Genomic DNA, 15,234 nt, shown 5'->3' on the forward strand with positions numbered 1-15,234 from the left:
AAAAAGCTTCGAAAGTATCTCCTCATCCTGTCGGCTGCATATAAAGTTTCTGTTTAGAAAATGTGCTATAAAGCTTCTTTAAAGATACAAAGTTAAAAAGTGAAGTATTGTTTGGATCATCAAATAGCCTCCACACAAAAATAAACCCAGGAAGCATCACTCCTGCTGGGGCCATTCTGCAAGGTTTGGTACACAGGCACTCACTGAAATAATTCCAATAGCAAACAACCCAAAATCTGACACTCCAATCTCTAGATCATTAGAAAATACTTGTCAGTAAATCAGTTTCTTTAAGAACAGTCGCAAATGCAAAGAAACTACCTGATACAGTCAAGTAACAGCTGCTCCATTAGTTTAAAATTACCTTTTATTTTTCACAAGGTTTTTCAACATCTCGTGCATTTTGGCACGGTAGATTTCGAGACAGTTAGCTTCAAGTTTCTTTAAATTACAAACAGTAGATACAGTAGGAATATTTTAAACCAATTTCTTTAAAATAAATGTCAAGTTAAGACCCTTAGCTTTAAAAGAGACTGCCACAATTTCATTTTCCTGATACAAAATTCAAGTAGTTTTAAGAGTAGAAAACAGTCCCTATAAAACATCCTATTAAAATTTACCAGCGTTCTGAAAATAAGCCTAAATTTCCAGTATCCATTGGTTGCAACTACACATTTAGAAAAATAACTCACTTTAAACAAAGGTCACTTGCTGAAGAAAAGTAAGCTTTCAACAGGATGAGTTCTCAGAACAAATGATAAAACATTTTCTCCTTAGATAAAGGATTTAATCCTTGTTCCATCTCTGCAATTATTATTTTTTTTTCTTCTAAGGGTGCACATTTCAGTATTGACAATGAATTAAGAGACCAGGCTACAGAGACATTTTCCCTTCAGTATAAACCAGCATATGGAATTATTGCTTACCAGAAACAAATGTAAACAAGATTCATTTGATTTTGTTTTTATGCTGTGATTTTTCTTTCATTGATTGGTACCAAATATACAGACCACCAAACTTTAGCTGTGTCACTTTACTGAATGAAAACCATGGTCAGTTTTTCCAATGATTTTGTATTTAGTGTTGCTTGGTGTTTGGGGTTTTTTCAACGAAGAAATGGGTTCACTGTGCTTTTCCATTTTCTCTCCTTACCCACTCTTTAGGACAGCAGAATGGAAAAACAAGTAGGACACATTTACTTTGGGACTCAAGGCTCAGAGCAGATATCAAGACATCTTCAACAATATTACAACATTTTCCGTTTTCCTCCTTTTAGCCCAAAGTACCTCTGCTGCGTAGTAACAGTAACTTAAAGTTTCTTTTATCGCCATCTTCCAGAAGAGATCTATAAATTAACGTTTATGTAAAGAACACTGCTGTTGAAGAGGACAAAAAAATAAAATTAAGGATCAATAAATGATACTGCAATGTATCTTGTGCCATTCAAGATAGGAAGTCCTTCGTGTAAATGTGTAAGTCTTCCTGGGTGCATGAAGCTCCATCCTTTCCTGGGAGACTCAATGGAGCAGTTGTACCTAAGGAATTTACATCCACCTCCCTGTGGTAAAAACACAAACACAATCAAACCCCAAACATTTACGTGGTGTTATAATAAAGTCCTTTTTATATATCCATTACTTCAAATAGTTTGCTATTGTTAGTAGGCTGGGTTTTTTTCCTTCTACCATCCCTTAGTTAGGTTGTTTACATGACACCACTTTTAGAGCATTAATTAACAGACAAGCATTTGCAATCAGATTTCCCCTTGTCTTGCTTTAGCAATCACTGGATAACAACTCATTCAAGAAACAGCTCTGAAAAACAGATCTCCAATAACTTCACTGTAGATTCTACCAGAGCAAATTGTGTTCACAGGCCTTGTTCCAGGAGTGCACCCCTATCCAGGACACCACTTAAACAAATCTTAAATGAATTAATCTGGCAGCTGATTTCAAACTGAAGGTGTGCGTTCTAAAATAGTAAATGTGGCAAGCAGATTTGTTGGTGTTGAGGACCGTGAATGATAGAGGCTTATAAACACAACAGGTTAAATTTCTCTGTGAGTAAAAGTTGGGTATTATTGCCACTGCCCTGCCTAACTCCACACTCTGGGAACTGTTTTATTTGAATCAATATCAGACTAGAAAATAATTTAGCTCAGAAAAAACCTGAACAGATACACGAATTAAAAATTTTCATTCTGTGGCTGATCTAAAAAAAATTAAAGGCATTCTACAAAAAAGAAGCCACTTGTGTCAACTTGGCACCATATAAACTCTTTTGAAAAGTTCGTTTTCACTGTACAGAAATGAAGCATTTCAGAAATGGTAAAAATGAAATGACTAATATCTCCTAAGTTTTTCTTCAAACCCCTTCTCTTCCACCATCTGAAACCGGTTTGATCAATTCAGCCTGACTGCATCAACAGTTCTGGATCCTGGAATTGAGCAAATCTAGTACCAGCCAAAAAACCACAAGGCATAACGTATTTGAGACGTGCACCTTTTTCTTCTCAGCTGGGTCTATGTGTTTGAGCTTTAGTTTAGCAATGATATTTCATACTCAAAGGACAACATTTTTAAAGTCAAGAACTTACCTGAAAGTCCTCTCCTACTTTGTTGAGGGCGATGTTGATGGTGAAAGTAGAGGAGTCATGGTGAGGTCTGAGCGACCGTTGTCTGTCAGGGCTGTATTTCACAACAAAGTTCAGCAGAGCAAAGCCCTGCAACAAATACACAGACAGACTTCAAGCTGGAAACTGCCAAGTCACACACAGGATTCTTGGGATTTTGTTTAAAGCTTAGTTAAAATCAAAAATCTACAACATTTATTTTTAACTACTGCTATGTCACATATAAACTCCAACCAAACCAAAGAGGTATATTCATTACAACACTTCAATTTAGTCACACCATGGAGTAATTATCTGCAAAAGCTTTTAACCCTTACCTTGGTATAATAGCCAGCAAAGACTTTCAGTGTTACGGGGGCAATGAACTCTCGTATGAAATGCAGCCATTCATTATCCAGCCCTATTTGCTTCATATGAATGTCATCAGTTGGGACATTTTCGTAACCTCCAGAAATGCGGCTGTCCTAATGAAAACACCACAAACAGCTTGGAAACAGGAATGTGGAATGCTTCTGACATTTCAACAAATATTTATTTGAAACCTGCAGAATCACAGGACTGCAACAAAGCAATGTTTCAGTGGGTGTCTGTACAGCAATTCCACAGCTCACTGTCAAGGAAAAAAGCGTGCTGAGGTATCAATGAGCAAAAATTGGAAGTTTTTATAGAATGAGTCAATATTTGGATGTGTTGCCTATAAATAAAAGGGCTTCTTGGGATAATAAGTTTTATTTACTGAGCTGCAGAAGCAACTGAAATTCTATCAGATCAAGAGACTACAGGCCTCAGCTTGACAGGGTAATAAATGCTGAAATAATTTGAAGATAAAAGTATGCTAAAATTCTTTCCAGAGGCTCCTACCTATGCTACAAAATTATAGTTTCTCATGGTACCACATTTGTAAATAAGAGAAACATTCCTCTGATTTTTGTGGTAGTTAATAAATACCTTTAATTATTAAAAACATTGACACAATAGCTCTTAACATTTGCAGGTAACTCCTTAGGGGGACAGATCTGACAAATTAGTACTTAAGAGGTAAATGAGTAAAACTTGTCTGAACAGTTATCCAAAATCAGCCTTGGGTAACTGTTAGGTACCTGCTACAGAGCTGCACCACTGTCAGAGTCTAATTTGCTAATTCAAAGTCTGCATTGGGTTTATGTGGCACACCTTGGGTATCAGGGGGGCTGCAGGGGTGGCCTTTCTGGGAAACTGCTGGAAACTTCCCCTATGGAGCCAGTGTCAGCCACTGCACGACACACCTGCCACTGGCCAAGGCTGAGCCCAGCAGTGACACAGACAGCACCTCAGCGGTGGCAGTGCCTTTATGAAAGGGGGGAAAAAAACAGTGCAACAGAAACTGCAGCTAGAGAGGAGACTGAGGATATGGAGGGAAACAGCTCTGCAGACAAGCAGGGTCAAGGGAAGAAGGGCAGGAGCTGCTCCAGGCACTGGAGCTGAGGTTCCCCTGCAGCCCCTGGTGCAGCCCCTGGAGGTCTCTGGGGGAGCAGAGATCCAACTGCAGCCCCTTCAGGAGGCCATGGCAGAGCAGGTGGACGCCCAGAGGAGGCTGTGACCCCATGGAAGCCTGTGCTGGAGCAGGGTCCTGGCAGCAGAGAGCAGCCCATGCTGCAGCAGTTTTTCTGGCAGGACTTACGACCCCACAAGGGACCCACGCTGGAGCAGTCTCTCCCTGAAGAACTGCACCCTATGGAAGAGACTCACACCAGAGCAGAGGAAAAATGTAAGGAGCCCTCCCCCAGAGGAGGAAGGAGTGGCAGAGAATGTGCTGACCCAAATCTCCCATTTTCCCGTCCTTGTGCACTGCTGGGGAGGAGGAGGTAGAGAAAATAGGGAGTAAATTTAAGCCTTGGGAGGATGAGAGGAGTGGGGGGGAAAGGTTTCATTGTTCAAGGTTTTTGTTTCATTGCTCATTTTATTACCAATTGAACCAGAGTAGAAAGTAAACTAATTTCCTCAAACAGTCTGTTTTGCCTGTGGTGGCAATGGAATGAACTCCCCCAGTCCTTATCTCTGAAGTCAAACTCTTTTTTTCACTTTCTCTCTCCTGTGCAGTTGAGGGCAGTGACAGAGTGACTTTGGTAGGTGCCTGGCATCCAGCCAGGGACAGCACACCTCAACATTAATTGAAGAACGGCACTAAATCTACCAAAGAAGCAGATTTAGGTAGACTAAACTAAGCACTTTGTACCACAAAGCAGATGTTTCAGACCATTGGCAATTGTTGAGATGTTTGTTTGTTGCAGTACACTGTGACTTACTATCGTAAAAGTAGTTAAGTCACTCGTCAAGATTATGTTTATATAGGCTGACACTTACTTGGTGTTTTCCACCAGACCACTGCCCAAAATGTTCCATTTCTTCTACTAATTCATCACAGGCAGTGTCAGAAAATATGGGAAACCAAAACACATCTGGACATGGCTGCAAAAAAAAAAACCCCAAACAATTAAAAACTTGATCCTCGAGCACATTCTCACAAAAGCAAAAACTATGAGTTACATTCTAAGCCCTGACCCAGCACTAAGATTGTGCCAGTGCACCCACACCTTCTGTACCTTGTGGCTCTAAATAATAACCCTGGTCTTCCACATTACAGGTTAATATGGGGAAACAGCTTAAAACTTAACATTGTTTTACATACAATTTATCCCAGCATTTTAGAGAGGCAGTGTTCATCAAGTCACTGACCCTAACTGTCACAACTCATCATCCAACACAAGTGCTCTGCCCAGATCAGTTGCATAAAAGCAAGCAGCCTATATCAAATGGCAAAAATTCAATTCTGATCCAAAACATCAAAAAACTGTTTAGTCACAGACCAAAACAGCATTTGCATGGAAATATTTACTGCATGCCAATTTATTATCAGTCAGTTCCACAGATTTTTAAAACACTACTTATACTCACCTGTTCCACTATGTTATCAGTGAAGATTTTTGAGTAGTTTGGATTTATGTAAGTTTCCTTCCAGTCCTAAAAAAACCACGATTTAAAAACATTGCAACAGAACAACATTTGTAAGTGATAAAAAATAATTTATACTCTATTCATTTGCTCTACTGAGAGTACTAGAAACAATTAAAAAATTCTTATTCTCATAAAAAGCCTGCTTCCCATCATGTCAAAAATCATGAAACATGTTACCATATCTCCAATTTCATGCTCTAGTCGCTAGCTGGATTGCTGATATTATATATTGTCATTTGCTTAGATGGGTGAGAACACCTTTTAGCATGTAATCAATATTTAGCACACAGTAAACAGAAGTTCACCACAAAAAGCCTTTAAATTTCAAGTTCTTTATAATATATAAATTCATACTTTTTTAAAATGAAGTAACCTTTTAGCAATAATTAGATGCATACCACAGGATTCTCAAATATCTGCCAGAGGTCATTGTTGAGGTGGGAGGTATTGTAATTGGCTGTAGAAAGAAGTCTTCCAAATTCATGTCTGTTGGTAACGTACATGAAAACACCCTATACCAATTAGAAAAAGCATCATTAGCAAAACTGTCCATCTTAACAAAGTTTTAAAAAGGTTTGTTCATGACTGCGCTTTTGTAAAATATGATCACACATGTGTACACATATATTGTAAAGGTGCTGTTGATTTAGCATCTTAATTTTCAAATGGTTGACTCTAATCACCAACTACTCTTCGTAAGTTGTTGTTTACAAGCATTTGACTGCATTTATTTTCTAAACACATTAAACCAAAATATATACTGTTGAGAACATATGCAGAGCTATAGAAAGGAAAAAGTAGAGGAGTGATTGGTTGATTTGTTTTCCAGAAAACTTAAGCAGACACACTGAAAGCATCTGATCTCAAACTGAAAATGCTCACACACAAGAAAATCAACATCTAGGGTTTAATTTCAAAATAAAAACTGAAAGAATAAGCTACCTATCAAAGAGTTCATGAAAGTCAGAACCAGAAACTTAGTTCAGAGTATTCACTACATGATGCGTCTGGTGAATTGGCCTGAAATAAAAAGATATTGGCAAATACAGCACACAAGAATATTCAGATCAGCATCCAAAACAGCTGAGCACTCTGAAATCTGTTCATGTAATTATATGCAAGATCCCAAGTATGGTAAGGTACAGGTTTATTATCAAGCTATTAACAGAAGGTATTAACCGAATTCACTTGATTAGAAGTAGTAGCAGAAAATAGTCTTTTTAAAAAGAAACTTAGGTTCTATCGGATTTTTTTTTAGTTTAAGGTTTTTCAGACTAAAACTTTCTTTCTGAAATGTTTGTGATTTTTGGATTTGCAGCAGATGAAGACATTACCATTTGGGTACTTTGGTACTTCTGTCTATGTTTTCGTCTGAAAAAGAGTTAAACTGTTAGAAAGATTATGATTATGTTAAACATGCCCAGTTCTGGGCACTTACCAAATCATAAAATAGCTGCAGCAAGGAGAATAAGGAGGGCCTGGGTCAAGAAAAACAGCTTAAAGTGACAATGTGGTCACTGAGGGGGCCTGGCAGACCTACCAGTGATTTCAGCTTTACTCCTTCCTAGGACTGCTCCATCCATTTTAGCTACAGAAGCAGTGTCAGCACACCTTGACCTTAGAAGTACTGAGAAACCCCCCTGAGGAAACAAAGAGCCTCTCTGAGATGCTTTCAGCTGGACATGAAAAACCTGTCAAAAACCTGAACCTTAGAAGACTGAAAGGAAAGCTAGAGCAGTGTTTCATCAGAGGAAGTGGACAGAGGAGAAGTATCTTCCTGTGGTAGAATGATACTGCATGTAATAATAACTAATTAATAAAAAAAAAAAATAAAGCAACACCTTTGGGGCTCTGAGCATATGGAATGTTTCCGAAGAAGGGGAGTCTTTTTCCCTTTGTAAAGTCTAAAATGAAGGAGAATCATCACATCAGTTTTCTGACACAATCTCTTTCTCTTTTTCCGACTACTTTTAGGTTTCCACAGTTACATCAGGGAAATAGCAGCCTTTGATCAAAAGCTGATATGCCTTTACAGACAACATGCATCTCCAAGCAAAGCTCTTCATACACATGTCAAAGCTGTTTCCACCAGCCCCTTCTTATCTGCTGCAATACAAAAACAAGCACAAACAAAACCCTCCTACAGCCCAGACTGAGAAAAAGAGGAAGCAATTTTCTGACGAGCCAGTCAGATTAGTTCAATGAGCACATGGAAAGCAGAAGTTTTGCAGGAACTGATGCTGAGGGGGTTTGAATACAACAGGACTGGACAGGAATGTTCTGAAGAATCAGTACAAACAGAAGAGATCATGCCTTGTTATGAGGGAATAAAAAAATTAATACTTGCCAACTTTTCTTGTTCAATTCAGCAAAAATATTTTTCAATGCTATAGTGTCTGGAAATAGGTCTGGTTTAGGTCTTATTTGTCTCTGTGTTGAAACTAGTGTAAATATCAGTAGAAATATGGATTCACAGATTCATAACTTTACAATAGAAATAAGTTCTCTCATTACTTCCAGATTAACACAAGTAACATTTATCTGATACAGTTTTAATCTAGCTAGAAAAATTAATGAATAATTCATGCTCCCTAAGAAGATTCCTACCATTTTTTAAATCACCTAGGCTTTTTATATAACACCGCCCATCATTAGTTTCAGTACATATCTACTTAATAAAAAATGACAAAATATTCCAACTTAGTCTGCTGGAAGTTTCACACTGTATAAAATGTGCATGACAGAGCTGATCCAAATGCATTGGTAAGCTTTAAGTCATACACAGCAGAGCAGTTGAGCTCTCTTTCATCTGCTGAGGTTGTGCCAAGGAGAAAGGTATTTTAACCTCGACAGAAATTTTCAGGGAATTTAACTAGAAACCACCATGCAGTCAGTGCATCAGTGCACTGGCCTTGAAAAAACCTCTGTTCTCAACAATTTAAAGCAATACACCTAAAGGGTTTTATCACACAAAAATTGGCCAGTACTTTGAACAGAAGTAAAATATAATATCCAAGATCAATCAGGTAAAGCAGTCCATGAGTACAGTAGGACACAAAGGAATGTGTGTATTTGCAAGCAAGCCGTTCCAGATACACCTTACCATTTCCCTGGCATTCCTGCAGAGAGCCATATCAGGATCCAACTTATCACGCATGAAGTAGTTCTTTTCTTTCATCTCAGATCTGAGAGTTTGTCCCTTAATTAAGTATATATTAGCCATGTAAGGGATATTCCATACTCCTCTGTTGAAAATAAGGGGGGGAAAAAAAGCCAACACAAAAAAAGTTAAAAGCCATGAAAAATAATTTGTTGCCTATTCTATTAAATCAGCATCTCTGTATTTGCTGACAAGATTAAGCAAGTTGCAACAAGGAGAAGAAGCTGAAAGGTTCCCAAGACACTTGGAAAACTACATCTGGACATCTCAAACGTAGGTGTGGGCAGTAATTCAATTTTTATGAAATACTGTTATAAAATACAGCAAGGTTAAATTCTCTACAGAGTTTTAACTACACATGTACTTCATGTTTCCATAGTTAAGGCAATCAGTCAAACTCTCTTATAATATTATTCTACACTACCAGATGGAGAAAGTAACTCCAAAACAGATTTTTAAATGAGTTTGAAGACTTCACTGAGACTTCACACAGCTGGTCTGACTTCCTCACACAAATACCCACAGACCACAGCAGGCCATGTATTTGTGTGAGTTGAGCCAATATCAGCACAAACGCATTGCTTTTCAAAACTCTCCCTCTGCAGATTTCCCCCCCTCCCAGTGCCACAAGCACATCTTTTAGCACAGTAGGACTGAAAACAAGCCAGTCCTATTCAAACAGTCTGTTTCAGACCTTTTGTTCTTCCAGGGCAAAGAAAAGGCATCACTATATGGAAAAATCAAGCCTAGAACACTTTACATCACATTAATTTAGGGGAGGGATGAACCCAAAAGTTTATCCTTGACAAAAGTTTTGCTGAAGAACTCCTTAAGATATACCTGACATCATACACAGGATGAAACACACAAAGAAATCAGAGCTGTTTCATTGATTAAGCATTTTCCCCAAAGAGATGACAAAGTCCTTTGATTTATACAACAACCATTCCTTCTGGCTGAGGTTCCAGGGATGTAGAGTTTTGGGTTTGCTCTTTGTTTATCCTGCCTTTTTCTGTCCTGTGCACTGCTAGAGCAACCAGACACCATCAGACAGGTACCAGTAATGACTGTGTCCAGTTCTAACACCAGCTCATCACATTAAACACTTGGTTTCTTTTTCAAGCTGTACATGGGAATAAACAAGTGTATTTCTAAGAAATAGAAAACACAAAACACAAAAACACCTAACCTCATCTCTCCAGGAATAACACCATATTTTTATATTTTCATGCAATATGTTGCTAATAACCACACTTGGTGCCCTGACTTCAACAATTAGTTTACAGTTACTTACACTCTGTTCCCTTGGACAATATCCACATAATCTTCTGACCGAGCGTAGTAACCATCTGGGCTCAAAGCACCCCAGAAGTTGGACCAAAGCTTCCCATGGCGAGTCACAAGAGGAGCAATTATCTTTCTGTGAAGTGACATACTGAGTAAGAACATATGAAAATCTGAAGCACTTGAAATTCACATCAGGATTGCTGTTTGACAGGAACAAAATGCTGTGTGAATTGCTGGCCCCCAAGCCCCTTAAGAATTATGGCAATGAAATATCAAAAGTAAACAAAGAGGATTTAACACTGCAAAAACAAACAGGATCGTATTTTCTCTGGACAGACCCCAGAGAATCCTTTCAATATAGAGGAAATTCTACAAAATAAGAGCTTTACTATACCTGTTCTGTTCTATCAGTATTCTTAAAGTTTTTGGGTTTGTCAGCACAACATCTGCATCTATACTTAGGTAATATTCACATGTTTTATCCTGGCGACAAAGGTCCCTAAAATGACAAAAAAAGAATTATTAAACTCATGTTAATAATAATGTGCACATGGATACATGTCCAGAAAATTCACAAACAACAAAACAAAACGAAAAAAAAAAAAAGATTGAAAGAATCCCCAAACCACAAGCAGAACTGAACTGATTCATTGCATTAACAGTCCTCTGCAGCACAGTATTGTAAAGAAAGGTGTCTTTAGATTGCAGTAGTGTGATTAAATAGAAGATTAAAATACACGGGTCAGATGCCTTATATATTTTTTTTTAATTAACTAAGTGGCCTCTAACCTTTTTCAAGTTCAGTAATACCTTCTATGCAGTGCCCTAGTGGAAACTGGGGCAGGGGGAACGTGCCATTAATTTATATAGTTGGGCATCAGTACAATCACTTAATAGTGAAGTATGACCTTATTTAGTAAGCTCCTCTAGCAAGTAACTGCATGGGGCTGTAATGCTGTCTTTGGAAAAAGATTCCACAGACGCAATCTGCTAACCTGAATGGTAATTGAAACCTTATGGAGAGTGTAAGACAAAAACTATAAATAAATACATATTTAAAGACCTTTACTTTGTCTTTTTGACCTTCAAGAACAACAAAGTTGGCAAAGAGAAATATTAAGCAATTGCAAAGGCAGTGAATTTATACTGGAGAAAGTAACTGAATGTGTCCATACACTATTTCTATAAGTTGTGATTTTGATCTCAGAAGAATAAACTGCACAAATTCCCATGCCTTCAAGAGAAAGACAAAGAAAACAGATTCTCCTGTAAATATAAAAGATCCACAGACTCTGTTTGTATGTATCTGGTAGGGTGGACTTGCTAGGCCAAAACTTGGTATAGTGAATTCATCTTTCCTATGCCATCAGGATAGTAGGAGATTACAGAAAACCAAATATACTTTTAGAGAAGGTGGAACAATTTCCTCAAGTCAATACTACAGCAATAGCTTCCTATCACGCAGGTGGTATTATTGAATTTGTCTATTTTCCCTCTTTTAATTCCACCATAACAGCTTGAAACATTATCTTACTTTCTTGTTTTAAAATATCTATAATCAGTGCTTTAGTTCAAGTTCCACGTGAACTTGATTTGACTGATTGTGACTGTTTCAGCAAAGGCAAAGATCTCTGTCACATCAAAAGATCTGATGAGGGTGGATGTGACAGGTAATATACAAGTCAAGGTAAGGGCTGCCATGGCTTCCTGCCTGCCCTTGCATCCCCCTCCAAACCCAGCACTAAATCTTCCATCAGAATTACTGCTTATCAACACTTTTGGGTCTTTCTGTTCCAACTTCTGGTCTAAGGACTCAAGAGGTATGACTTTGTTAGAATCACTATAGAAGACAGAGCTTTTTTATTCCATGACTTTAAGCACTCCTTCCTATTCAAGGATGATCACTAAAGATCTAGAAATAATTTCAGAAAAATTTCTGCTAAAATCACTGTTTGAACACACACCCAGTTTATAACTCTGTTCAGTCTCTGGGCTTGCCTTAACTGACATCTTATACAGACATTTTTATGACAGAAATTCCTTAATCAGCACTTTCTCACATAACTACCCCAACTGAAACCAGCAGGTTTTATTTTGGCCATAACATGGTCCTGCAATTCAGTCTTTATGACATTTTCCATTGCTAATCCATTCTGTTCAAAGCTTTACAACCACTAAACACAAATCACATGTAGCTTTATCATTGGCTTAATTATGATTATTAATAGTAACCTGACTTGTATTCTGCACTTGGCATTAGATGGTAAATTTCTTGCAAAAACAGTCAGCTCCTTTATCCTTATTCTAGTGAGGAAAGTAGATCTGAGACCAGTCCCAAAGGCAGGTAAACCCTCTGCTGCCAACAAATAGAATTAATGTTTTTAATTATAAAAATGTGATAAAGTGCAAGAAATTTATATTTAGTTTTAGCAAATATACCTGTAAAACTAATTACATAATAGCAAAATGCACTGTCCTTTAATTTTTGCCTTTTTTTTTTTTTTTCTGTCCCCTATCCCTTTTTAAATCCAGAACCAGAAAATTCTGTTCCAACTGGTCCCATGGGCTTAGTGTTAGAAACCCCCCTGTGCCTCATTCACATAATAATCCAAACCACAAAATACTAAATTGAAAGTTTTGGTCTAAGTCATACTCAGTCATTCAGTACTCTACTGAGAACTCTCTGAAAGCATTCCTGTCCTGAACAGTCAGGAAATTTCAAGGTTACTATTCTGACTTATATTTTCCTCCTATTTCTTTCTCTGTAGTGTTGAAGACTGGATCACCACATGGCAGAATTTATCCTTCACATTTGACATGATGACTTGTATGTGAAAATGCTAGAAGGATTATGCAGCAAGCATGAAGTTTTGCCATTTGATGATCCTTTGCACTTTAAGGTCACTAACAAAAATCTCCCCAAAACACTACAGGTTTGAGATGGAGAGAAAGAAAGTGAAAAAAGTTTCAGTCAAAATTAATAAAGCAAGCACACTTCCAAGAAATTAATGCATCTTCTCTTTAGGCTTTCAATGCTGCCCAGTAGCTTTGCCTAAGGAAATAAATGTAATCCTTTATATTCTTACACTGTATGCTAACCTCTCCAGATATAGAAATCCCAGATTATGTGTGAAACTATTTGTATAGATAGGCAGGTCGCTCCAAGGAACATGTGGAAAGTACTTTAGGCAAAGCTCATGTGTAAAATGCTTCCTTATCTAAATTCAATGGCTAAAACCTTCAATCTACTTGCTTTTCACTCTACCTGCTCTAAACTAAGACTAAATGTTGAAAAGAAAGCTACGCTCTTGCACATAAATTAGAGCAATTTCAGTGTAGAGATTAACAACAATTTAGAAGAAAGCCAAGATTTTTTGGTTGGCAGTGCGAAGTGAAGCTCAGCAGATCAGTTTAAAGTATTTTGCAATCAGAGTGATGACTGCATTCACAAACCACAAGTCCATCTGGAACAGTGACCTCATGTGAAAATGGGAGCATGTCACAGCTCTTCCCTTCATCACACTTTCCACTGAGACATTCCAAGAGTCTACTTGGTTGTAATAGAGACATTTTGTCTACCCAATATATCTACCATTGAGCCATCTTTTTTTTTTTAGACATAGTTTGAACTTGCAATTAATCAAGTTATCATTTTTAGACCTCTCAGTTTGGAAATACAATTCCAAATGCAGACGGCAAGCCAGAGGCAGAGCACCTAAACCATCCGACAGACCTCTGAAAGAAAAGGTGCTCCAGATACAAGTCTGCAACCAAAAGCCTGGCTGACATCCCCTGCCATTTGGGGTTACATTTTGCACCTCTCCAGACAGCCACAACAGCATAAACACATTCACATCAACATCACTAAAAAACAAACAAATCCAGAAAACAGATGAAGCACTAAAGTTTAGTTTTGCATCTCAGGCTAAAGCATTGTTACCACAGTTACCACAGCTGGAAACTGCTGAAATCAGCTATTGGTGGAAATTGTGTCTTTCAGCAACACTCAACCTTCGGTGTTCCTCCTTCATCTGAGACTGAAACCCAAAGCTACTGAAGTGTCCAGAAAATCCAAGTTTCTAACAGAAAACACTTGACATCTGGGAGACAAAGATTTAATCCCTGCTCTTCCTCCCCCCACAGACAAGATCCTTTCCCTACTCCAGGGCTGTGTCCCACTCCCTCCTGCGTCCATGCCACTGTTTATCAATACCAAATGGAAACTCCGAGACAGTGACTTCATATCCTCCTTCAGGAAACACACAGGAGATCCCAAACACAGCTCAAAATTCAACAGTGCTGTCAAAGAACTCTGACTCTGATCTCTCTACTATTCTTCCTGAAACTTTTGAAAGCTTTCAATGTAAAGTTTCACTAAAAAGTGCACATTCCCACTTAAAAGCTGAGACAAATGACATTTTTTACAAAGTTTTGGAAAATTCCTACCCTGTTCGGTTACTAATATTTTTGAGGGAGGAACAAAAAAGAACCAACTTCCCCAAAAGAGAAACCCTGAAGGCTGTAAGTACCAGGAGAAAAAATATTATGGAAAATAGACTTTTTATAAATAAAACCTCAGAAGTGAATGTTTCCCAACATTCTGTTATTACTTGAACATATTTAATAGCTTTTTATGCTTTCTGTCATAACACATTCTGTAACAGCTGGCTGAAATCTCATCTGCAACCAAGGCAAAAGCAAAAAGGATTTTTCCTTAAAGAAAAACAGAACTAACTGTAAGAACTCATACCTTATTAACAAAGACTAGAAAAACTAAAGACATAGAAATGCCACTCAAGTGTTTCAACTGATGAAAATGCAGAGAAAATATACAGACAACAAGCATCTAAACCTTCCTTCTCTCTATTCTACTTCGTTTTCCTCGCTTTTTATCTCAATTCAGCTCACAAGAAGGAAAGCTGTGCACTCCTGTTTCCCAGTATTGTTAAATTCTAACATGCTTTGCAGATTGCACAATTTTGGATCCTTTCCCACACCTATCCAACTTTCACAAGCACACGAGAGGGCTTTCCATATCAGGAAGAAGCAAGAAATTAAGTGACTCAATTATTCCTTATTATGTGAATGAGAAAAGTTGACCAAAGCTTGCTGCATGGCTATGGGTGAAACTGAATAAAGGTTATTTTCTGACATTTACACT

At 37.9% G+C, this 15,234-nt stretch overlaps 1 protein-coding gene across 2 annotated transcripts in view; it reads right to left on the bottom strand.

The window, feature by feature from the left end:
- Positions 1 to 349: 349 nt before the first annotated feature.
- Positions 350 to 15,234, bottom strand: part of PLOD2 (procollagen-lysine,2-oxoglutarate 5-dioxygenase 2) — a 51,121-nt gene continuing 36,236 nt past the window's right edge. Inside the window, exons 11-20 of one of the 2 annotated variants that reach the window (XM_066193286.1) lie at positions 10,468 to 10,572; positions 10,081 to 10,206; positions 8,730 to 8,871; positions 7,468 to 7,530; positions 6,025 to 6,138; positions 5,567 to 5,632; positions 4,976 to 5,080; positions 2,950 to 3,096; positions 2,597 to 2,722; positions 350 to 1,558 (exon numbers count right to left, since the gene is read on the bottom strand). In XM_066193286.1, the coding sequence (XP_066049383.1) occupies positions 1,403 to 1,558; positions 2,597 to 2,722; positions 2,950 to 3,096; positions 4,976 to 5,080; positions 5,567 to 5,632; positions 6,025 to 6,138; positions 7,468 to 7,530; positions 8,730 to 8,871; positions 10,081 to 10,206; positions 10,468 to 10,572 (1,150 nt within the window). In that variant the 3' untranslated portion in view covers positions 350 to 1,402. The remainder of the gene's footprint in view (positions 1,559 to 2,596; positions 2,723 to 2,949; positions 3,097 to 4,975; positions 5,081 to 5,566; positions 5,633 to 6,024; positions 6,139 to 7,467; positions 7,531 to 8,729; positions 8,872 to 10,080; positions 10,207 to 10,467; positions 10,573 to 15,234) is intronic. The other variant, XM_066193287.1, reaches the window with a different exon arrangement.

Source organism: Chamaea fasciata, unplaced genomic scaffold (genome assembly GCF_029207755.1).
Source record: "Chamaea fasciata isolate MVZ Bird 193981 ecotype frontalis unplaced genomic scaffold, bChaFas1.0.hap1 SCAF_11, whole genome shotgun sequence".
Lineage (NCBI taxonomy): Eukaryota > Metazoa > Chordata > Aves > Passeriformes > Sylviidae > Chamaea > Chamaea fasciata.